At 44.3% G+C, this 23,793-nt stretch overlaps 1 protein-coding gene across 1 annotated transcript in view; it reads right to left on the reverse strand.

Annotated features, from left to right (window-relative positions):
• The window catches only part of ESR2 (estrogen receptor 2), a 64,928-nt gene that overhangs the window by 424 nt on the left and 40,711 nt on the right, over positions 1 to 23,793 (reverse strand). The window contains exons 5-7 of the mRNA XM_060262648.1: positions 11,980 to 12,118; positions 3,954 to 4,087; positions 1,860 to 2,040 (exon numbers count right to left, since the gene is read on the reverse strand). Of these exons, the coding sequence (XP_060118631.1) occupies positions 1,860 to 2,040; positions 3,954 to 4,087; positions 11,980 to 12,118 (454 nt within the window). The remainder of the gene's footprint in view (positions 1 to 1,859; positions 2,041 to 3,953; positions 4,088 to 11,979; positions 12,119 to 23,793) is intronic.

The raw sequence follows: 23,793 nt of genomic DNA on the forward strand, positions 1-23,793 counted from the left end.
ATGTAGCCCACCCACCGCCGCCACCCCCGGCACGCTTAGAGTAGCGACGCTAACCTCGTGCTTACCCACTTTGGCCAGCATCGCAATAGACCCGTCTCTTACTATAAAGCAGGAAGAGGCTTCGCTCTCACCTTTACCTTCTGGAAGAGGAACAGAGGGGGAGCGAAGCCTTGTTCTACTCTGTATTAAGAGAGAGAGCGCTATTCTGATCCCCCCATTCCCGAAGCTGGTAAGCACGAGGGTGGCGTCTGAGCGCGCTGGGGGTGGGGGAGGAGGGAGGTAGCCTGTCCGCCACCCCGCCAATTGCCCCAGGGCAATTAGGCAGTTGTCTTGGGTGCCAGGAGGGGGGGGGCGAGAGCCCAATTTGCCTAATTTGCCTAGTGGGCAAGCCGGCCCTGATGGCATTCAAGTTGTGAGCTACTGGCAGGGCTTTTTTTTGTAGCAGGAACTCATTTGCATATTAGGCCACACCACCCTGACATAGCCAATCCTCCTGGAATAAGAGCCCTGTAAGCTCTTGGAGGATTGGCTACATCAGGGCTGTGTAGAAGAAGAAGAAGATATTGATTTATATCCCGCCCTCCACTCCAAAGAGTCTCCGAGCGGCTCACAATCTCCTTTACCTTCCTCCCCCACAACAGACACCCTGTGAAATGGGTGGGGCTGAGAGGGCTCTCACAGCAGCTGCCCTTTCAAGGACAACTTCTGCCAGAGCTATGGCTGACTCAAGGCCATCCTAGCAGGTGCAAGTGGAGGAGTGGGGAATCAAACCCAGTTCTCCCAGATAAGAGTTCGCACACTTAACCACTATACCAAACTGGCTCTCCAGTGTAGCGTAATATGCAAAGGAGTTCCTGCTACAAAAAAATGCCTCGCTGCTGGCATTAAAATTGTGAGCTCCCGCATCAATTAGTGTGCTCTGGGTTAGGGATCATCCTTCCTGAGCTAAGACAAAAATATGTGAGCCAGAAGCTAAAAATCTGTGAGCTAGCTCATGCTAACTCATACCAATTTTGTTCCAGGTGGAGAGCCCTTTTGCCCCCGGTGCTTCTGTTTGTTTTTGCACGAGCTGCCGTAGAGCTAGGTTTTGGCACACTGCTCTCCCACAGCAAGCAGAAACTGCTTGTAAGAGGATCTTGTTTGCAGCAGGAATGTGGCGCTCCAACTCGCAGCTCCACGGCAGCTTGTGCGAAAACCGAGAGAAACTCGGTGTGAGAGCGGGGTGACATGATAGAGGTTTACAAGATTATGCATGGGATGGAGAAAGCAGAGAAAGAAGTACTTTTCTCCCTTTTTCACAATACAAGAACTTGTGGGCATTCGATGAAATTGCTGAGCAGTCGGGTTAGAACGGATAAAAGGAGGTACTTCTTCACCCAAAGGGTGATTAACATGTGGAATTCACTGCCACAGGAGGTGGTAGCAGCTACAAGCATAGCCAGCTTCAAGAGGGGGTTAGATAAAAATATGGAGCAGAGGTCCATCAGTGGCTATTAGCCACAGTGTGTGTGTGTGTGTGTGTGTGTATATATATAAAAATTTTAGCCACTGTGTGACACAGAGTGTTGGACTGGATGGGCCATTGGCCTGATCCAACATGGCTTCTCTTATGTTCTTATGTTAGAAACGCCAGGCGCAAAAGGGCTGTTCACTTGGAACAAACCTAGTGCAAAATCGGTCTCAGAGGGAACTCGGATCTCCAGCATCTCCAGTTGAAAGGTCCAGGTAAGGGGTGATGGGAAGGACCTCTACCCGAGCCCCTGGAGAGCCACTGCTGGTCGGAATGGACCGCGCTGACCTTGATGGACCCAGAGTCAGAGAAGGCAGCTTCACATGTCCACGGTCTGGAACGGCCTTACCTGGCATGCCGGACGTGTGAGAGCAGCATCAGCAAGTTGGCCAGGCGGGTGGTCTGTTGAGGCAGCGGGATCCCGCTTTTCCCGATGACCCACACTAAAGCATCGGTCACGGCGTTCAGGAGGTGGTGCAGCTTCTTGTTGCTTTCCGGTTCTTCTGTGGCAGAGGAGAGCGGGAACATGTCTAAACGAGGAAGACAGAACACTAGAATGGCATCTGATGGAGGAGAAGGTGTGCGCACCTGTGAATAATGCCCATGGAGCTCACGGCAACGGGAGGCATTCAGGAAGATCCTGTCAGCTCGGTCACGGCCGCTGAGTACCATCTGGCCGGCCTGGTTTTCTTCTCCTTGCAGGTACTTAAGCCTTGGAGTAGCTAGACGTGCAAGCCAAAGAGCTCTTGGCCCATGACTTAGAATCATAAGAGTTGGAAGGGGCCATCCAGGCCATCTAGTCCAACCCTCTGTTCAATGCAGGATCTGTCCTAGAGCATCCCTGCAAAGTGTCTGTCCAGCCGCTGTTTAAAGATTACCAGGGAGGGAGAGCTCACCACCTCCCCAGGTAGCTGATTTCACCGTTGAGCAACTCTTACTGTAAAATAAAGTCTTCCTGATATCCAGCCGGTACCTTCCCACCCTTAACTTAAACCCATTATTGCAAGTCCTTTCTGCCGCCAACAGGAGAAGCTTCCTGCCCTCCTCCAAGGGACAGGCCTTCAAAGACTTCAAGAGAGCAATCCTGTCCGCCCCTCCACCTCCTCTTCTCCAGTCTGAACCTTCCCAAGTCCCTCCGCCTTTCCTCACAGGGCTTGGTCTCCAGGCCGGCGGGGGGAACCTCCCCTGACATCGCCGAGGCGATGATGTCACCCGTGAGTGACGTCATCATGCTGACGATGTCACGTGCCGGCCACTCTAGACGTTTCCAGGAAAACTCTATGGTTTTCCCGGATGCTCTAGCATTTTGGGAGGGAAAACTCTGTGGTACAATAGGAGTATACTGCATACGGGTTTGCATCAGGACCACACAACGGAGCATCCAGACAAGAATAAAAGAACATGAAAGACACTGCAGACTTGGTCAACCTGAAAAATCAGCAGTGGCTGAACATAGCCTAACTCAAACAGGGCACAGGTTCTTATTCCAAGACACTGTAATGCTGGACAACACATCCGATTGCCATGTCAGATTACACAGGGAAGCCATTGAAACCCACAAACAGAAATACAACCTCAACAGAAAAGAAAAGAGTTTGAAAATGAATAGGGTCCTGTAAGACACAAAATGTTCTACATCTTATAACAGCATCACAGATAAGATTAGAATTTCAACAGCCAATCCGTATGCAAAAGAACCTCAGGAAAGCTCCTCCATTAGCATGTCACAGCCTGTGAAACTCCTATGAGATAATGACTCAGCCCTACCCCACCTGCCTCAGTAGATATAATTACCAGCCTACCATCTTCTTCTCACTTTGACACAGAAAGAATCTAGCCTTCTGTGCTATACGTCTGAGGATGCCAGTCACAGCTGATGGCAAAACATCAGGTTCTACAATGCCATACAGCCCAGAAAATCTACAACAATGAATGAACTCTGGCCGTCAAAGCCTTTGACGACATATTCCACAGTTCCTTTCCCAATACACAAAATTCCACCTCCCCAGTTTGTCTGGAAGAGGTTTAAAGTTTGAAGACATGGCTGGGCTCCTCAACCACAAAAAGCACAGGATCAGAGCCATTTGGAAAAGTTGATAACTTAACAAACTCGTGTCTGTGTGGGTGAGCAGCAGAGGAGTTCAGAATCTTGCAGAACCTCTCGAGGTCATGTGCCCAGCTTTATCAAGAGCCCTTTACGTCGGATATTACCTTTCGGAAGGTATAAAAATACAGAGCACTGAATGCTAACAGCGCGGTGACCTGGGTGTTATTTCTCTGTATCAATCATAAAGCCATTATCAAGTGAGGAGGGAAAAGCACTTTCCACGCCGTATTTCATTCCCCTTTAATGGCTCTTGTGTCCTGTAATATTTCTATCCGTCTTTGCCACCCGTTGTCTACATAATAAGCACAGCTTGACACAAATGAATTGTCTACTCACTGGAATTGAGGAGGATCATAGCCTTGACACACAGATATTCTTTGTGCTGCAGCTTCAGCTCTCGAAACCTTGAAGTCGTCGCCAACAGCATGTCAAAGATTTCCAAAATTCCTTCCACGCACTTCCCCTCGTCCCTAATTTTTGAAACACAGGCAGAAGGTTACTGCAAAATGCAGAATACTTTCGTCCTCCAAAACATCACTTTTGTGTTCTTAAGAACAGAAGCCATGTTGGATCAGGCCAATGGCCCATCCAGTCCAACACTCTGTGTCACACATAAGAGAAGCCATGTTGGATCAGGCCAGTGACCCATCCAGTTCAACACTCTGTGTCACACTTAAGAACATAAAAGAAGCCATGTTGGATCAGGCCAATGGCCCATCCAGTCCAACACTCTGTGTCACATGGTGGCAAAAAAAAACAGGTGCCATCAGGAAGTTCACCAGTGGGGCTAGAAGCCCTCCCACTGTGCCCCCCAAGCACCAAGAATACAGAGCATCACTGCCCCGGACAGAGAGTTCCAACAATACGCTGTGGCTAGTAGCCACTAATGGACCTCTGCTCCATATGCTTAACCAATCCCTTCTTGAAGCTGTCTGTTCTAATAGGGTTAGGGTAGAAGCTCATAGGAGCACAGCTCCTGACACTTCTAAATTTTATTGTGTTGTTTCTTTCTTACTCCCCCCCCCCCAAAAAAAAACCTACCTGCTTTTGGGCTCCATTGTTCAGACCTCCAGTGAGAATTTTGTTGAACTCTAAGATTTGACAAACTTTCAAATACCTTTTCCCACAAAAAAAATGGGAAAACAATCAAAACCTATAAAGCAGACAGATGTCAATCTTCACCAAGCCACTGTGGCCATAGAGGAGAAAGTAATTTAAAAAGTATGATGGGAGAAAGTTTTTATGATGATAATTATAATTCAATAAGCATTTTAAGATGGATGCAGACCTGATATAATTTAGTACGCCTCTTGGTGGTGTCAGGGGGTAGGTGGCATATGCAAATGAGTTGTGCCAATGAGTTCCGGCACCTCTTTTTCTACAAAATGACCCCAGATGATAGGTATTCATCTTTGGGGAGTAGGGTTGCCAAGTCCAATTCAAGAAATATTTGGAGACTTTGGGGTGAAGCCAGGAGAATTTGGGGGTGGAGCCAAGAGACATTGGGGGTGGAGCCAGGAGCAAGGGTTTAACAAGCATAATTGAACTCCAAGGGAGTTCTGGCCCTCACTTTTAAAAGGACGGCACACCTTTTTAAATGCCTTCCTCCCATAGGAAATAATGAAGGATAGGGGCACCTTCTTTTGGGGCTCATAGAACTGGACCCCCAGATCCAATCTTTTAGAAACTTGGGAGGTATTTTGGGGGAAGGCACTGGATGCTCTACTGAAAATTCAATGCCTCTACCTCAAAAAACAGAGCCCCCCCCCCCCAGAGCCCCAGATACCTGTGGATCAATTCTCCATTATTTCCTATGGGAATAAGTCTCCATAGGGGATAATGAAGTGCCCAGCTGACATTTCCCTCCCCCCCAACCCCTTTTCTGATGACCCTGAAGTGAGAGGAGGGCCTCCAAACCCAGGAATCTCCTGCCTCCACCTGGAGATTGGGAACCCAATGAGAAACCGTGACACAATAACGAACCCGATTGTTAATTCATTGACAAATGTTTAGATATGAAACGTCAAAGCACTGATTATAGTTATCCAATTCAATAATTAATATATAAATAAAAGGTAAGTACACGTGAATCATTTACAAAACACATCTAAGCACACCCTTCATTAGAACAAATTGCTTAAAGTGCTTAGTGCTACAAACTGTGAAGTGGCCTCTAAAGTAAAGTATTTAGGAGTAGAAATTACAACAAAGAATATTGCCTCATTTAAAAACAACTATGAAAAGCTTTGGCGGAAAATTGAGGTGGACTTACAAAAATGGAATAAGTTGAATTTGTCTATCCTAGGTAGAATATCGGCAATAAAAATGAATGCATTACCAAGAATAATGTTCTTGTTTCAAACTATACCAATAGGGAAAGAAGATAAACAATTTCATAAATGGCAGAGGAAACTTTCGGAATTTATGTGGGCTGGCAAGAAACCAAGAATTAAGATGAAGATCCTGACAGACGCTAAAGAAAGGGGAGGCTTCCAAGTACCGGATTTAAGACTATATCATGATGCAGTTTGTTTGGTATGGATTAAGGATTGGCTAGTGTTATTAAACAGAAAATTATTAACATTAGAAGGCCATGGAAAGGTTTTTGGTTGGCATGCATATTTGTGCTATGGGAAAAGTAAAATGGATGTTTTTTTCTCACATCATTATGTAAGAAGTAGTTTGCTTAAAACTTGGTTGAAATACCAAAAATATGGAGATGAGAGGAAACCGCTGTGGATTGTGCCAACGGAAGTATTAAAGTTATATTCGGATATTGAGGAAGAGAAATGGTTACCATATAAACAATTGTTAAAAATACAAGGAGGCAAAGTAGAATTAAAATCAGTGGAAGAATTGGATTATAAAATTAATTGGTTTCAATGGTTACAAATTAAAAGTCTTCTGAAGCAGGATATTAGGAATGAAGGAATAAGACAAGAACAAACAGAAATGGAGAAAATGCTGTTTGGTGAGGACATAAAATTGATCTCAAGAGTATATAAACTGTTACTGAAATGGTCTACAGAGGAAGAAGTGGTAAAATCTCAAATGATAAAGTGGGCAATTAATATAAACAAGGAAATTCAGATGGAACAATGGGAATATTTGTGGAAGAACTCTATGAAAATATCGACATGTAATAACATAGAAGAAAATTGTTACAAAATGTTGTATAGATGGTATATGACACCAAAAAAGCTGTCGAAAACAAATAATCAGATGTCTGATCGATGTTGGAAATGTAAAAAACATGAAGGGTCCTTCTACCATATGTGGTGGACTTGTGAAAGGGCTGTACAATATTGGCAAATGATCCAGCAAGAAATGTCAAAGATTTTGGGATACAAAGTGAAGAAGGACCCAGAAATCTTTTTGTTGGGATCACAAATAGAAAATTTTCCGAAGCAAGACAGAACATTACTTTGGTACATGCTTTCAGCTGCACGGACATTGTATGCGCAGTTGTGGAAGCAAAATAAAATTCCAGAAAAATGGGACTGGGTTATGAAAACTATGCACTGGAGTGAAATGGACAAATTAACAAGAACACTAAAGGAACTTGATATGGAAAAATTTAATAATGAATGACGAAAGTTTCAGAACTATGTGGAAGAACATTGGAGAGTGAAAGGACACTTGGTGATATTTGATAATGGATAACTTGTTTATTAGCTATTTTTAATGTACTGAGACAAGAATATGAGAGAATGAGAAAATATTTTGTTCTTTCTTAAAAGGTTATAATAAGATAGATAATATGACTTAATTTAGTAATATATTGGATCATTAATCGAATGAGGTAATAACCATAAAGAAGTTCCTTTTTTCTTTTTAAACTTTTTTTTTAAATGTTAAATTACCTTTATTGCTTTTATATTGTAAGTAACACTGGGGAAGTCCTGAAAGTGAGGAGGGGAGTTGGAAATGTGATGCAACATATTGACTTTTATTTGAGAGAAGTAAATGAAATAGTGATATAATATGTTGTAGAATAATAAAATTGTTTTTACAAAAAAAAAGTGCTTGTAAGTCAAAGTGCCGGAATATATCCGAAAATTCACCAACGTCCCTCGGAACTCCTTTGCATATTAGGCCACACACCCCTAATGCAGCCAGTCATCCAAGGGCTCTTCTTACAGGGCCTACAGTAAGCTCTTGGAAGACTGGCTATATCAGGGGTGTGTGGCCTAAAATGCAAAGGAGGTCCTGCTAGAATTCCTTACAGGGCTCTAAGTACAGGGCCTACTGGAAGCTCCAGGAGGATTGGCTACATCAGGGGTGTGTGGCCTAAAATGCAAAGGAGCTCCTGCTACAAAAAAAGCCCAGATGGTGATAATTTTCTTAATAGATAAGAGTAACATTGAGCCCAAAATCCTTGTCCCCACCTTTGACGTTCTTCTCGGTCAGAAGTCCTCTTCTTCCTCCACATATTTTATCCTTTGGCACTCATAGAATCATAGAGTTGGAAGGGGACCTCCAGGGTCATCTAGTCCAACCCCCTGCACAATGCAGGAAATTCACAAATAGTTTTCCCCTCACACACACCCAGTGGCCTTTGCTCCATGCCCAGAAGATGGCCAACCCCACCCCCCCACACACATACACACAACTCTCCAGGATCCTTGGCCAAACTGGCCTAGAGAAAATTGCTTCCCGACTCAAGCGTGGCCATTGGCATTTCCCTGGGAATGTAAGAAAGGACTCTATTATACATGATTTTTTCTTCTCTGGATCTAACACCATTGACTTAGAGGGGATTGGATAAAAATATGGAGCAGAGGTCCATCAGTGGCTATTAGCCACTCTGTGTGTGTGTGTGTATTTTGGCCACTGTGTGATACAGAGTGTTGGACTGGATGGGCCACTGGCCTGATCCAACATGGCTTCTCTTATGTTCTTATGTGTGACACAGAGTGTTTGACTGGATGGGCCATTGGCCTGATCCAACATGGCTTCTCTTACGTTCTTATGTGTGACACAGAGTGTTGGACTGGATGGGCCATTGACCTGATCCAACATGGCTTTTCTTATGTTCTTATGTGACACAGAGTGTTGGAGTGGATGGGCCATTGGCCTGATCCAACATGGCTTCTCTTATGTTCTTAAGTGTGACACAGAGTGTTGGACTGGATGGGCCATTGGCCTGATCCAACATGGCTTCTCTTATGTTCTTATGTGTGACACAGAGTGTTGGACTGGATGGGCCATTGGCCTGATCCAACATGGCTTCTCTTATGTTCTTATGTGTGACACAGAGTGTTGGACTGGATGGGCCATTGGCCTGATCCAACATGGCTTCTCTTATGTTCTTATGTGTGACACAGAGTGTTGGACTGGATGGGCCATTGGCCTGATCCAACATGGCTTCTCTTATGTTCTTAAGTGTGACACAGAGTGTTGGACTGGATGGGCCATTGGCCTGATCCAACATGGCTTCTCTTATGTTCTTAAGTGTGACACAGAGTGTTGGACTGGATGGGCCACTGGCCTGATCCAACATGGCTTCTCTTATGTTCTTATGTGTGACACAGAGTGTTTGACTGGATGGGCCATTGGCCTGATCCAACATGGCTTCTCTTACGTTCTTATGTGTGACACAGAGTGTTGGACTGGATGGGCCATTGACCTGATCCAACATGGCTTTTCTTATGTTCTTATGTGACACAGAGTGTTGGAGTGGATGGGCCATTGGCCTGATCCAACATGGCTTCTCTTATGTTCTTAAGTGTGACACAGAGTGTTGGACTGGATGGGCCATTGGCCTGATCCAACATGGCTTCTCTTATGTTCTTAAGTGTGACACAGAGTGTTCGACTGGATGGGCCATTGGCCTGATCCAACATGGCTTCTCTTATGTTCTTATGTGTGACACAGAGTGTTGGACTGGATGGGCCATTGGCCTGATCCAACATGGCTTCTCTTATGTTCTTATGTGACACAGAGTGTTGGACTGGATGGGCCATTGGCCTGATCCAACATGGCTTCTCTTATGTTCTTATGTGTGACACAGAGTGTTGGACTGGATGGGCCACTGGCCTGATCCAACATGGCTTCTCTTATGTTCTTATGTGTGACACAGAGTGTTGGACTGGATGGGCCATTGGCCTGATCCAACATGGCTTCTCTTATGTTCTTATGTGTGACACAGAGTGTTGGACTGGATGGGCCATTGGCCTGATCCAACATGGCTTCTCTTATGTTCTTATGTATGACACAGAGTGTTGGACTGGATGGGCCACTGGCCTGATCCAACATGGCTTCTCTTATGTTCTTATGTGTGACACAGAGTGTTGGACTGGATGGGCCATTGGCCTGATCCAACATGGCTTCTCTTATGTTCTTATGTGTGACACAGAGTGTTGGACTGGATGGGCCATTGGCCTGATCCAACATGGCTTCTCTTATGTTCTTATGTGTGACACAGAGTGTTGGACTGGATGGGCCACTGGCCTGATCCAACATGGCTTCTCTTATGTTCTTATGTGACACAGAGTGTTGGACTGGATGGGCCCTTGGCCTGATCCAACATGGCTTCTCTTATGTTCTTATGTGTGACACAGAGTGTTGGACTGGATGGGCCACTGGCCTGATCCAACATGGCTTCTCTTATGTTCTTATGTGTGACACAGAGTGTTGGACTGGATGGGCCATTGGCCTGATCCAACATGGCTTCTCTTATGTTCTTATGTGTGACACAGAGTGTTGGACTGGATGGGCCACTGGCCTGACCCAACATGGCTTCTTTTATGTTCTTATGACTGCTTCTTCGAGGTCCATTCTTGCTTAGTCTCGTCTCATTTGCCTTTCCTTTAACAAGATCATAGATCCGGAGGCGTTAAGAACATAAGAACATAAGAGAAGCCATGTTGGATCAGGCCAACGGCCCATCAAGTCCAACACTCTGTGTCACACAGTGGCAAAAAATGTTATATACACACATACACTGTGGCTAATAGCCACTGATGGACCTGTGCTCCATATTTTTATCTAAACCCCTCTTGAAGGTGGCTATACTTGTGGCCGCCACCACCTCCTGTGGCAGTGAATTCCACATGTTAATCACCCTTTGGGTGAAGAAGTACTTCCTTTTATCCGTCTTAACGTTGGTTGTGTTAGTCTGTCGCTGCAAGCCCAGCAGCACCTTTAAGACTAACACCTTTTGTTATAGCATAAGCTTTCGAGAACAGGACTACCAATACCCAGGTGGGTGTAACCGAAGTAGAGAATCACAGCAATACCCAGGTCGGGGCATGGGATCCCCTGGTTTGGAGGCCCTCCCCCTGTTTGATCAAAAGATGGTGGGGGGAGAGGCAAGTGTCTGTTGAGCACTCCATTGTTCTCTAGAGAGACCAATTCCCATAGGGTATAATGGAGAATTAATCTATGAGTGAGGTGGGCTGTTTTTTTAAGGTAGAGGCACCTCCTCAAAAAACCTCCCAAATTCCAAAAAGAATAAACCAGGAAGTCCAATTCTATGAGCCCCAAAAGAAGGTGCCCCAATCTTTCATTATTCCAAATGGAGGGAAGGCATTTAAAACCAGCATGGCCCCTTTAAATGTGATGGCCAGAACTCTCTTCGGAGTTCAATTCTCCCTGTCACTCCTTTGCTCCTGGCTCCATCCCCAGATATTTCTTGAGTCGGACTTGGCAACCCTATTGGAGAAACACAGCTCTCTTCTTTAGATGCATCTGACAAAGAGAGCTGTGTTTCTCAAAAGAAGATATTGGATTTCTGTTCTGCCCTTCACTTTGAGCCTCAGAGCAGCTTACAATCTCCTTTACCTTCTTCCCCCACAACAAACACCCTGTGAGGTAGATGGGGCTTAGAGAGCTCGCACAGAAGCTGCCCTTTCAAGGACAGCGCTTTGAGAGCTATGACTAACCCAAGGCAATTCCAGCAGCTGCAAGTGGAGGAGTGGGGAATCAAACCTGGTTCTCCCAGATAAGAGTCCGTGCACTTAACCACTACACAAAACTGGCTTATGCTGCAACAAAAGTTCTTAATCTTAAAGGTGCTACTGGGCTCTTTACTGTTTTCAGGGGTGGAATTCTAGCAGGAGCTCCTTTGCATATTAGGACACACCTCCCTGATGTAGCCAATCCTCCAAGAGCTTACAAGGCTCTTTTTTGCAAGCTCTTGGAGGATTGGCTATATCAGGGGTGTGTGCCCTAATAAGCAAAGGAGCTCCTGCTAGAATTCCACCCCTGACTATTTTCCTTTAACAAGGTGACCCTCAAATTGAAGACTGGGGCAAACTTTGGGTACTTCCATTTTTGATCCATGGGCTTCTTTGACCACAGACGGGAAGTTCATGCAACTAAAAGCCTCCCGAACCCTCTAGTGTGCTGATTTGCTCACCTGTCCAGCACAAGATCTGGTGCAAAGATGAGCTTGCCGGGATGATTGATGGATCTCCACATCAGGCCCACCATTAAGACTTCCAGCCAACAACTCTCCAAAAGCCTGACTTGGTCATAAAGACTGAGCTCTATAAAACCTTGAAAAAGGAGAGGGGGAATGGTCACATGAAAGGCATCTAGAAATCCATTCTAAAAAATCAAGAAGAAGATATTAGATTTATACCCTGCCCTCCACTCCGTAATATAGTGGGTTCAATGCACGGTAGAGATGAGGTGGTAGTGATCATAGCTCTTTACTAAGTACAGCAAGTATAGGGCTGTACTACAAGGCTGAAGAACTGGGCCAATGGGACCAACTAGATACAACTCAGGGTTCCCGCCAAAGCATGTTATTGGATCATTCAAACCAGCAGGGGGCCCGTGATTGGTGCAGGACAGCAGGGATTTGAATCCCATGCCCATTGTTCCCAAGTCCCCAAGCTCAGTCCGTATGGCTCCAATGAGCCCGGCAGGAACACCCATAGCAGTCTTCACTTTGGTCCTCATACACAACACACTCCAAATCTCAGAGTGTCTCCCAATCTCCTTTACCTTCCTCCCCCACAACAGACACCCTGGGAGGTAGATGGGGCTGAGAGAGCTCTCCCAGAACTGCTCTTGAGCAGAACAGCCTTGAGAGAACTTGTGGCTGACCCAAGGCCATTCCAGCAGCTGCAAGCAGAAGAGGGGGGTATCAAACCTGGTTCTCCCAGAGAAGAGTCCATGCACTTAACCACTACACCAAACTTCCTCTCTGAGGGAAAAGTTCAAGCCAGGTTTGTTGAACTCATTTATTACGAGGGCTGGATTTGACATAAATTAGACCTTGTTGGGCTGGGCCATGTTGTGTCATAAAATGAAATTACGGGTAGTGGAAATCTAAACTTTATAAGGGACACAAACACAGTTAAAGATTTTGCTAAAACTTAAAATATGGTTAAAAATTAGCACTCTTGCAATATTTTGTTTATTTGCAGTTTCTGATAACTGACACCTCTTGCTTTGAATTGCATCAAAAGCTGGAGACAATGTCTGTGCTGTAGCAATCTTCAGTATGCTGTTCAGGTGTTGTTCAGGTGTGTATGTTACTTGCAAGTCTACTTTTGATTTATTGACATTCATTACAGAAATCTCATGGTAAATGCTTGGAGCCTAAGACCAAGGGGGAAACATGAAATGGTTGGACATTGTGAATTTTTGTACATAAGCTGCTTCATGTACTGGTCAGCCAAGGAGAAAATAGAGGCTTTGCTCTGTTGCTCCTGTGCGATTGAGGGTGCTGTGTTGCTCCTGTGCGATTGAGCAAGCTATGATGCAGAACGAAGTGAGTGAGACAGAAGGAAGCAGATGACAGTGAGTTGTTTCGGGGCCTGATAGGAGATCTCTGGGGGCCTGATCCAGACCTTGGGCTACATGTTTGATACCCCTGATTTAAGCTCTCAAGGAGACGCAGCTTCCTTTGAATCTCTGAACATGATTGCAAAAGTATATAGTGGATTTTCCCAAGCTGGGGTATTTACCAGTTTATCTTTTGGTGATGCTAACCTTGAAGTACTATGCATCCCTCCTCTGCTGTAGGGGGATGTGCATCTAATGTAGGTTGCCAACCCCCAGGTGAGGCCTGGAGAAGTCCCACTATTACAACCGATCTCCAGACCACAGAGATCAGCTCCCCTGGAGAAAATGGAGGGAGGCTTTAAGATAGCTGTAAGACTAGAGTGGATGTTTCCAAACTCATTAGACAAATCAAACTTAAAAAAATGTTTGGTAACGATCCATTTTAAGCTGTTGTATTTCGTCCATGATCTACCTTTAATCCCAATGTATATGATGCCAATATTGCTACATTTGAAAAGATTGTTTTAAGAGATCAAAGATTTCAGGTTTTCACAGCTGGTAACATCATTAGGGTTTGTAGAATCTTTCGGGCTCAAGTGCCGTGTTCTACTGGAGAAAGTTTTTCTTCCAGACGTTTTGTTCTTGGCTGCGGAGAACATCACTGAGGATGTTCTCCGCAGTTACGCCACTGAGGATGTTCTCCGCAGCCGAGAACGAAACATCTGGAAGAAAAACTTTCTCCAGTAGAACACGGCACTTGAGCCCGAAAGATTCTACAAACCCTAATGTTTTAAGAGATATTAAAATTTCGTCCATGATCCACCTTTAATCCCAATGTATATGATGCCAATATTGCTACATTTGAAAAGATTGTTTTAAGAGATATTAAAATGTTGGACAGCAATAGAAATCGATCAGGGAGTAACTTATCTAAAAAAGAAATGAGGGCTTTGAAATTGCTAGCCCAGGATGAACGTATCATCATCAAACCCACCAATAAAGGCGGGGGTATTGTTATACTGAATAAAGCAGACTACTGTAAAGAGATTGAGCAGCAGTTAGCTGATGTAGATAATTATATGTTATTATAGAGCGATCCAACCATGCAGATAACTAATTAAAATAGTTTTAGATGAAGCCAACAATCTTGGCCTCATTAGAAATGAAACTTATAAATTTTTGAAGAATGATCATCCAAGGATCCCAGTTATATACATCCTCCCCAAAATACACACCACGGCCTTCCCACAGCGGCGACACATTATCTCAGGAACGAACTCTATTCTTGAACCCGTTTCTAAGTATGTTGATTTCTTTTTACAACCTTTCATGAGAGAGTTACCATCGGACATTAGAGACACCAAACAGTTTATTAGTATTGTGGAAGGAATTGCAATGCCAGAGGGAGCAGCTTTATAAACATTAGATGTAACATCCCTATACACCAACATTCCTCACGAGGAAGCTCAGGCTGTGGTTGAAGAGACTTTAGAGATGAGAACACGCAAGTTTCCACCCACCTACTTTTTGGTAGAATTAACGGAAATTATTTTAGAAAAGAATTATTTTAAATACAAAGAGGATTTCTACCTACAAGTTAAGGGTGTAGCAATGGGCTCGAGCTTTGCACCCAGTGTTGCAAATTTATTTATGGGCAAGCTTGAAAAATTGTGGATTTGTAATGAAAGAACTACCGGTAATCCTTTTTTATGAGATATTATTATATAAAAGATTTATTGATGACGTGTTCATGATTATAAAAATGGAACTTGTATACTGGAGCTGGTGGGGTGGTTAAATCAAAATCATCCCAATATTATATTTTCGGGCCAGCACGATGAGCAGAGGGTGGCTTTCCTAGATACACAGGTTTATAAACAGCAATCAGGATTGCTAGGGGTGCGCACTCACAAGAAAAGTACTGATAAAAACTCATTTTTGCACTTTCGTTCATTTCACCTGGTGCATCTGCGCAATGATATTCTGTACAGTCAATTTTTAAGGTTATAATGCAACAGTACTGAGGAAGCGCATTACCGGGAGGATAGCTCTATGGCTGGTGAATTTTGCAGGAGAGGGTACCCCCGTTGTATTGTTGAGGGAGCAATGTCAAGGGCAGATAGGACAAGAAGGGATAAATTATTTTTACAGTCCAACAAAGCACATGTGAACCGCATTACATGCGGATTGGACTACATGCCAATGGCTGATGGGATCCGTAAAATTATTTCGCGGCATTGGCACATAATTAATGATATTCCTGGATGCCAACTCAACCCATTTATTGGACTGAGAAGGACAAGTAGTATCAGAGATAAATTAGTCCACTCAGGAATGGGTAATATGCATCTGGTAAATACAAAAGGTAAATACAGTCAAAACTCTTGGGGAAGCTTGGAGGCTATTTAAAACTACAATCCTAGAAGCTCAGATAAAATATATATTACAAGTTAGGAAAGGCACAAACAGGTATAAGAGAAGGCCTGCATGGTTAACAAACAACATAATGGAAGCTGTAAAAGGTAAGAAGGACTCCTTTAAGCGGTGGAAAGCTAGTCCAAGTGAGATTAATAAAAGGGAACACAGGCTGTGGCAAATCAAATGCAAGACGGTGATCAGGCAGGCAAAAAGGGACTATGAGGAGCATATTGCAAAAAACATAAAGACCAACAATAAAAATTTCTTCAAATATATTAGAAGCAGGAAACCATCCAGGGAGGCAGTGGGGCCCTTGGATGACCAAGGTGTAAAAGGATTACTGAAGGAGGATAGGGAAATGGCTGAGAAGCTGAATGCATTTTTTGCCTCCATCTTCACTGTGGAAGACGAGAAGTGATTGCCCGCTCCAGAACCGCTAATTTTGGAAGGGGTGTTGAAAAACCTGAGTCAGATTGAGGTGACAAGAGAGGAGGTCCTACAACTGATTGATGAATTAAAAACTAATAAGTCACCAGGTCCGGATGGCATACTTCCAAGAGTTCTGAAAGAACTCAAAGTTGAACTTGTGGATCTCCTGACAAAAATATGCAATTTTTCATTAAAATCTGCCTCTGTTCCTGAGGACTGGAAGGTAGCAAATGTCACCCCCATCTTTAAAAAGGGTTCCAGAGGAGATCCGGGAAATTACAGGTCAGTCAGTCTGACTTCAATGCTGGGAAAGTTGGTAGAAAGCATTATCAAGGACAGAATGAGTAGGCACATTGATGAACACAATCATTGAGGAATTATTGAGGAAGACTCAGCATGGGTTCTGTAAGAGAAGATCTTGCCTCACTAACCTATTACAGTTCTTTGAGGGGGTGAACAAGCATGTGGAGAAAGGGGACCCAATAGATGTTGTTTACCTTGACTTCCAGAAAGCTTTTGATAAAGTTCTTCATCAAAGGCTCCTTAGTAAGCTCGAGAGTCATGGAGTAAAAGGACAGGTCCTCTTGTGGATCAAAAACTGGCTAATTAATAGGAAGCAGAGAGTGAGTATAAATGGGCAGTCTTCGCAGTGGAAGATGGTAAGCAGTGGGGTGCAGCAGGGCTCAGTACTGGGTCCCATGCTCTTTAACTTGTTCATTAATGATCTGGAGTTGGGAGTAAGCAGTTAAGTGGCCAAGTTTGCAGATGACACTAAATTGTTCAGGGTGGTGAGAACCAGAGAGGATTGTGAGGCACTCCAAAGGGATCTGTTGAGGCTGGGTGAGTGGGCGTCAACGTGGCAGATGAGGTTTAATGTGGCCAAGTGCAAAGTAATGCACATTGGGGCTAAGAATCCCAGCTACAAATACAAGTTGATGGGTTGTGAACTGGCAGAGACTGACCAAGAGAGAGATCTTGGGGTCATGGTAGATAACTCACTGAAAATGTCAAGACAGTGTGCGATTGCAACGCCATGCTGGGAATTATTAGGAAGGGAATTGAAAACAAATCAGCCAGTAACATAATGCCCCTGTATAAATCGATGGTGCGGTCTCATTTGGAGTACTGTGTGCAGTTCTGGTCACCGCACCTCAAAAAGGATATTATAGCATTGGAAAAAGTGCAGAAAAGGGCAACTAGAATGATTAAAGGTTTGGAACACTTTCCCTATGAAGAAAGGTTAAAACGCTTGGAGAAAAGTCGACTGTGGGGTGACATGATAAAGGTTTACAAGATTATGCATGGGATGGAGAAAGTACAGAAAAAAGTACTTTTCTCCCTTTCTCACAATACAAGAACTCATGGGCATTCAATTAAATTGCTGAGCAGTCAGGTTAAAACAGATAAAAGGAAGTACTTCTTCACCCAAAGGGTGATTAACATGTGGAATTCACTGCCACAGGAGGTGGTGGCAGCTACAAGCCACTATATATATTGGCCACTGTGTGATCCAGAGTGTTGGACTGGATGGGCCATTGGCCTGATCCAACATGGCTTCTCTCATGTTCTTATGGAGGAAGACCCTTTAAGGGGCCACCATTCTTGCAAAAAAATGTTTAGTTTGCCCCCAAGTGCTGGAGATGAGTGAATTTGTTTTACCACAGGGGGGTTCTCCCATTCAATTGAGACATTTTTCATTCTGTGCCACTAGGAATGTAATTTATTTAATATTGTGTGAATGTGGGCTCCCCTGCATAGGAAATACTACTCGTCCAGTGCGAGTTAGAATATTGGAACACCGGAGTTGAATTAAGAATTTTGTGATTGACATGCCACTGGTCAACCATTTTTTAGAAAAAAGGCATGCCTTTGATAGTTTCAAGTTCCTTGTGCTATACAAATATATTTCTCGAGGCACTCCTGAGGATGTTGGAAAGATTTTACAGAGAGAAGAATGCAGATGGATTCACAAATTTAATTCTGTAACACCTTATGGTCTTAATAATTGTCTGGACCTATCATGTCTTCTGTAATCATGTAAAAAGGGATTCTTTTGAATATGCAAGCAATGTACTGTTGATTTTAGCAACGATAAAAAGTTAATATTGAATTATGGTACTGAAGTCTGGAACAGAGATACGTTTCCTTTTAAGATGATTAATTGTAACAAGCAGGTGTACGTGATTATGACTATTTAAGAACGTGCTCGCCTTTGTGTAGTTGCCATTGAGCCATTGAGCGTAGTGCCTGTCTTTAAAGTTGTTTTGGAAACACTTTGTGTCCCTACGAAGTATTTATTACGTGAGTTATTAGAATGTTGTTAAATGGGTGGCACTCAATATTGTTTAAATTGACAACACTGGTATATTTGTTCATTATTGTATTATTTTTAGTTTGCAGTCACTGAATGTTGTATGAATACCCATATTGATTTTGGTCTGAACTGGACATTTGTGAGTATGGAATGGTCATGAGCAAAATCATGTACTTGATTGGGGAACATGAATATTATGAGCATTATGTATTTATTTATGTTTTATAGTGAATTGACTTGTATGGAGCCCCCCTTGCATGAAGTGTGAACGAAGCAGGGATTTCAAGTTGACCCCCTGCATAACCGGACTCCTGATTTTATTATTCTTTATATTTGATATTATCAATATTATTTCATTATTTGGTCATTATAACCGTATGGTTGTGTATATTTTTTCAGTCTATGAGTGATCTCTCTCCATATTTACAAACCTTCAGGTGAGGCCTGGAGAAGTCCCACTATTGCAACAAATCTCCAGACCACAGAGATCAGCTCCCCTGGAGAAAATGGAGGGAGGGTGGACTCTATGGCATTGTACCCTGCTGGGGCCCCTCTGTTTCTCAAACCCCACCCTCCCTAGGCCACACAACCCAAATCTCCAGGCATTTCCCAACGTAATGTTGGTAACCCAAATAATGTGGGTCCCCTCTAAGCTGTGGAGTCTTGTGAGCCGAAATTCTACTTTGTGAGCTACTGGATAAATTAGTTTGCTTCGGACCAATTTTTCCTGAGCGAAGACAAAAATGTGTGAGCCGAAGGCTAAAAATCTAACTGATTCCCCACTAGCCTCATGCCGCTCTCACGCTCCTCTTCTCCGTGGGGCTTCTGTTGGATTTCACACTATCTGCCCCGGGGCTGCAACCTTTTTCGCACAGCAAACAGAAACTGGTTTTTAGAGGATCTTGTTTGCTGCACAAAAGAGGTGGAGTGAGTTGCAGATAGTGTGAAATCCGACTGAAGCCCCTTGGAGAAGAGGAGAGAGCAGCATAAGGCTAGTGGGGAATCTGTCTCTGTGTGCTAATTCACACTAACAGCTTAGAGGGAACCCACTGAAGACTGAGATGGACCCTATCAAACACGGACGGGGTGACCAAATCTCTGTCTCTATTAAATAATAATTGATTGTCTACAGATCTGGAAGTCAATACAAATTGGGACTTAGCTGTTTGGTTTTGTTTAAAAAAAAATGAAAACCCAAATGTGTGCAAACTGGATGAAATACGTCTGCAGGCAGCAAAGTGAGAGAAAGATTTAAGCTCCCATTTCACACAGCAGGGGGTTTCTATTTTACTAAGCAGGGGGAAAAGGCAGGAAGAAGGAAATGCAAGCAAATAAGTCATCACTACTGCAATTTGAGGGTAGGGGGGCGGTCCCCTGCTGACTTCATCACTGGGGTGCAACGCTGTACCCTCTCAAATAATCCTCACTGAAGGATTAAAGTAAGGGCCCAGGGAGAATCTCTTATTAATGAGGGTCCCACAGGAAGTCCACGGATGGCTCTCCACTCTATGTGATCTCCCGCCTCCCCACACCACATCCTGAGAGCAGGAACAGCATGGAACTTGCTGTTAGTGAGTCAGAGGAAACCGGCTGTTCTAACTGGCACTGGCAGCAAAGCCTTATGGGAAGAGCTGAAGACCTGACTAAGATATTCTGGTCGTGAAATAAGGATTTTATAATAAGAGACAGGAGGAAAGGCAAGAATATGCAGCAGAAGCAATAAAGGGTGAACTGCATGTTACAGGGAAACAGGGCTTTTTTTGAGCAGGAACACAGTTCTGGCTGGTTTGGTGTCAGGGGGTGTGGCCTAATATACAAATGAATTCCTGCTGGGCTTTTTCTACAGAAAAGAAGAATTGCAGATTTATACCCCGCCCTTCTCTCTGAATCAGAGACTCAGAGCAGCTCACAATCTCCTTTATCTTCTTCCCCCACAACAGTCACCCTGTGAGGTGGGTGGGGCTGAGAGGGCTCTCACAGCAGCTGCTAGGGTTGCCAATCCCCAGGTTGGGGCAGGGGATCCCCTGGTTTGGAGGCCCTTCCCCCACTTTAGGCTCATCAGAAAGCGGGGGCGAGGGAGGGAAATATCTGCTGCACATTCCATTATTCCATGTGGAGACCGATTCCCATAGGGTATAAGGAGAATTGATCTGCGGGTATCTGGGGCTCTGGTGGGGGGGCTGTTTTTTTGAGGCAGAGGCACAAAATTTGCAGCATAACATTCAGTACCTCTCCTCAAAACACCCTCCAAGTTTCAAAAGGTTGGAGCAGGGAGTCCAATTATGTGAGCCCCAGAAGAAGGTGCCCCTATCCTTCATTATTTCTAATGGAGGGAAGGCATTTGAAAGGTGTGCGGCCCCTTTAAATGTGATGGCCAGAACTCCCTCTGGAGTTCAGTTATGCTGGCTTCTGGCTCCACCCCCAAAGACTCTAGGCTCCTCCCCCAAAGTCCCCAGATATTTCTTAAATTGGACTTGGCAACCCTAGCAGCTGCCCTTTCAAGGACCACCTCTGCCAGAGCTATGGCTGACCCAAGGCCATTCCAGCAGGTGCAAGTGGAGGAGTGGGGAATCAAACCCGGTTCTCCCAGATAAGAGTCCGCACACTTAACCACTACACCAAACTGGCTCTCTTAGTGTCTAAGATCTATGTGAAACAATGGTGACACCAGGAGGTGTGGCCTAATATGCAAATGAGTTCCTGCTGGTCTTTTTCTGTCAAAAAAAAAAAGCCTTGCAGGGAAACATACAGGACAGGAAGAGCCCCTTGTTGAAGAAAAGCAGCTTTGGAGGGGTGTGGTTTTTAGCAAAGCTGAAGAAGGGGTGGGGAACACACAATCCTTTCCCTCAACTTCTGTTTTGGTGCTCTGAATTGCTTTTTCCCAAGTGCCTTACTATTCCATGAAATCCCTGATGCAGACTTACAAGCAGGGCTCTTTTTGTAGAAAAAGCCCAACATGGATTCATTTGCATATTAGGCCACACCCCCTGACATCACCATTATTTTGCACAGCTGGAACTTATTTGCATATAAGGCCACACCCCTGACTCCAAGCCGGCCAGAACTACGTTCCTGTGTGTTCCTGCTCAAAAAAAAGTCCTGAATGTTTTAATGTTTTTAATGTTTTAATACCTTTCTATTTGCAACCTGCTTACAAGTAGGGATGTATGCTAAGATGTTTCTGTTCCAAACAGAGATAACAAAACGCACTTTATCAGTGTGTGTGTGTGTAGAAGAAGATATTGGATTTATATCTTACCCTATACCCTGAATTTCAGAGTCTTAGAGCAGTCCCAGTCTCCTTTACCTTCCCCCCACACACACACACACCAGACACCCTGTGAGGTGGGTGGGGCTGAGAGAGCTCTGACAGAAGCTGTCCTTTCAAGGACAACTCCTACAAGAGCTACGGCTGACCCAAGGTCATCCCAGCAGCTGGAAGTGGAGGAGTGGAGAATCAAACCTGGTTCTGCCAGATAAGAGTCTGTGCACTTAACCACTACACCAAACTGGCGTATATATTCAGGATCCAGATAGGTATTTGGGAATCTCAGCAATTTATTATTTATTTATTTATTTATTTATTACTTCGCATTTATATCCCGCCCTCTCCGCGAACGGACTCAGGGCGGCTCACAACCTGATCCCAAATATTCCTGGAAATATTTGGGAATATCCAGGGTCAGAATTTTAAAGCTCTGAAAAAAATTGTGTGTGTGTGGTTGTTTACTTGCTTGCTTTTTGTAGGTTTCCCAGGCAAAATGAGGGAGGGAAGAGGAAGGCAGCTCTCACAAGCAAACAGGGTGAATGTTAGGGGGAGTTTGTCAGGTTGATTATGCTGGGCTTTGTGGTTGGACATTGGTGCTGTTGGGCTGGAAATAGCATTCCTTCCCTTGCTTCACCTGGATTGGCTTGGATACTCTGAAGATAGATTTAGGTGGGTAGCTATTTGATCTGAAGCAACAGAACAATGTTTAAGACTTTTAAGACCAACAAAGTTTAATGCTGGGTATAAGCTTTTGTGTGTGTACCTGAAGAAGTGTGCATGCCCACGAAATCTTATACCCAGAATTAAATTTGTTGGTCTTAAAGGTGCCATTAGACTCAGACTTTGTTCCATTGCATGACAATAGCAGGGATGACTGGATTAGGTGTGATATGCCGCAGGTGTGGAGCAATTAGCATTGGTAATGAGACAGGAAACCTAGATCTCAATTAAGTCCAGGTGAATGCATTGCCTTGAGCTTCATTTTCAATTGCAATGCCCCAGCCATGATAGCCCAGGCTAGCCCAATCTTGTCAGCTCTCAGAAGTTAAGCAGAGTCAGCCCTGGCTAGTATTTGGAGGGGCAATCTCCAAGGAACACCAGGGGTGTGACACAGAGGCAGGCAATGACAAGCCACTTCTGAAACATCTCTTGCCTTAAAAACAAGTCTAGCTCGCCACCTAGTGCCCCATAACGCTAAAAGAGCTGGAACTTCTGGTTTCCAGACAATCTTAGGATCTCCTAGCTATACTGCACACAATGTCATATGATAATAACAGTTGCAATCCAATCACACCTGTTATTTTCATTTCCGTGCTATTGTAATTCACCTGCTATTGTCATTCACCTGCTAATGTCATTTGGCATCAGAAATCACTCCACTTTCCAATATATAGGACAGGTGGAGTCACATTCGAGCTGTATCTGAAGAAGTGAGCAGTGACTCACGAAAGCTCCTACCCTGCCACAAATGTTGTTAGTCTTTCAGGTGCTACTGGACTATTGCTCTTTTCTACGGCAAGAGGCAAATCGTTTCAACAGCACAGGGGTCTGTAATTTTAACAGCTTCCGATTCCTCTGAGTTGCATCAGAATCAAGTGCACGGCTTTTTTTTTTTTGTAGCAGTAACTCCTTTGCATATTAGACCACACACCCCTGTTATAGCCAATCCTTTTCCTTTTCTTCACACCCCTTCCAACCCTCCCAGCAATTAACACAGAACAATGGTCACATTCAACAACCAGTTTCCTTATCAGTACCCTTCCAGGAAGCCCCACCAGACAATGGGCACATCCACAAACCTATTGCCCTTTCACCACACCCCCTCCAGCCTAGAAATAGCAGCTCTCCAGCAGCCCTGGCCTCACTCAATGCACAGCAGCCAAGAAGGTCAGAACGCCTGCTCCGGCTGCAACGCCACTGAGGATGTTCTCCGCAGCCGAGAACGAAACGTCTGGAAGAAAAACTTTCTCCAGTAGAACACGGCACTTGAACCCGAAAGATTCTAC

The sequence above is a fragment of the Heteronotia binoei genome, chromosome 21, assembly GCF_032191835.1.
Source record: "Heteronotia binoei isolate CCM8104 ecotype False Entrance Well chromosome 21, APGP_CSIRO_Hbin_v1, whole genome shotgun sequence".
NCBI lineage: Eukaryota > Metazoa > Chordata > Lepidosauria > Squamata > Gekkonidae > Heteronotia > Heteronotia binoei.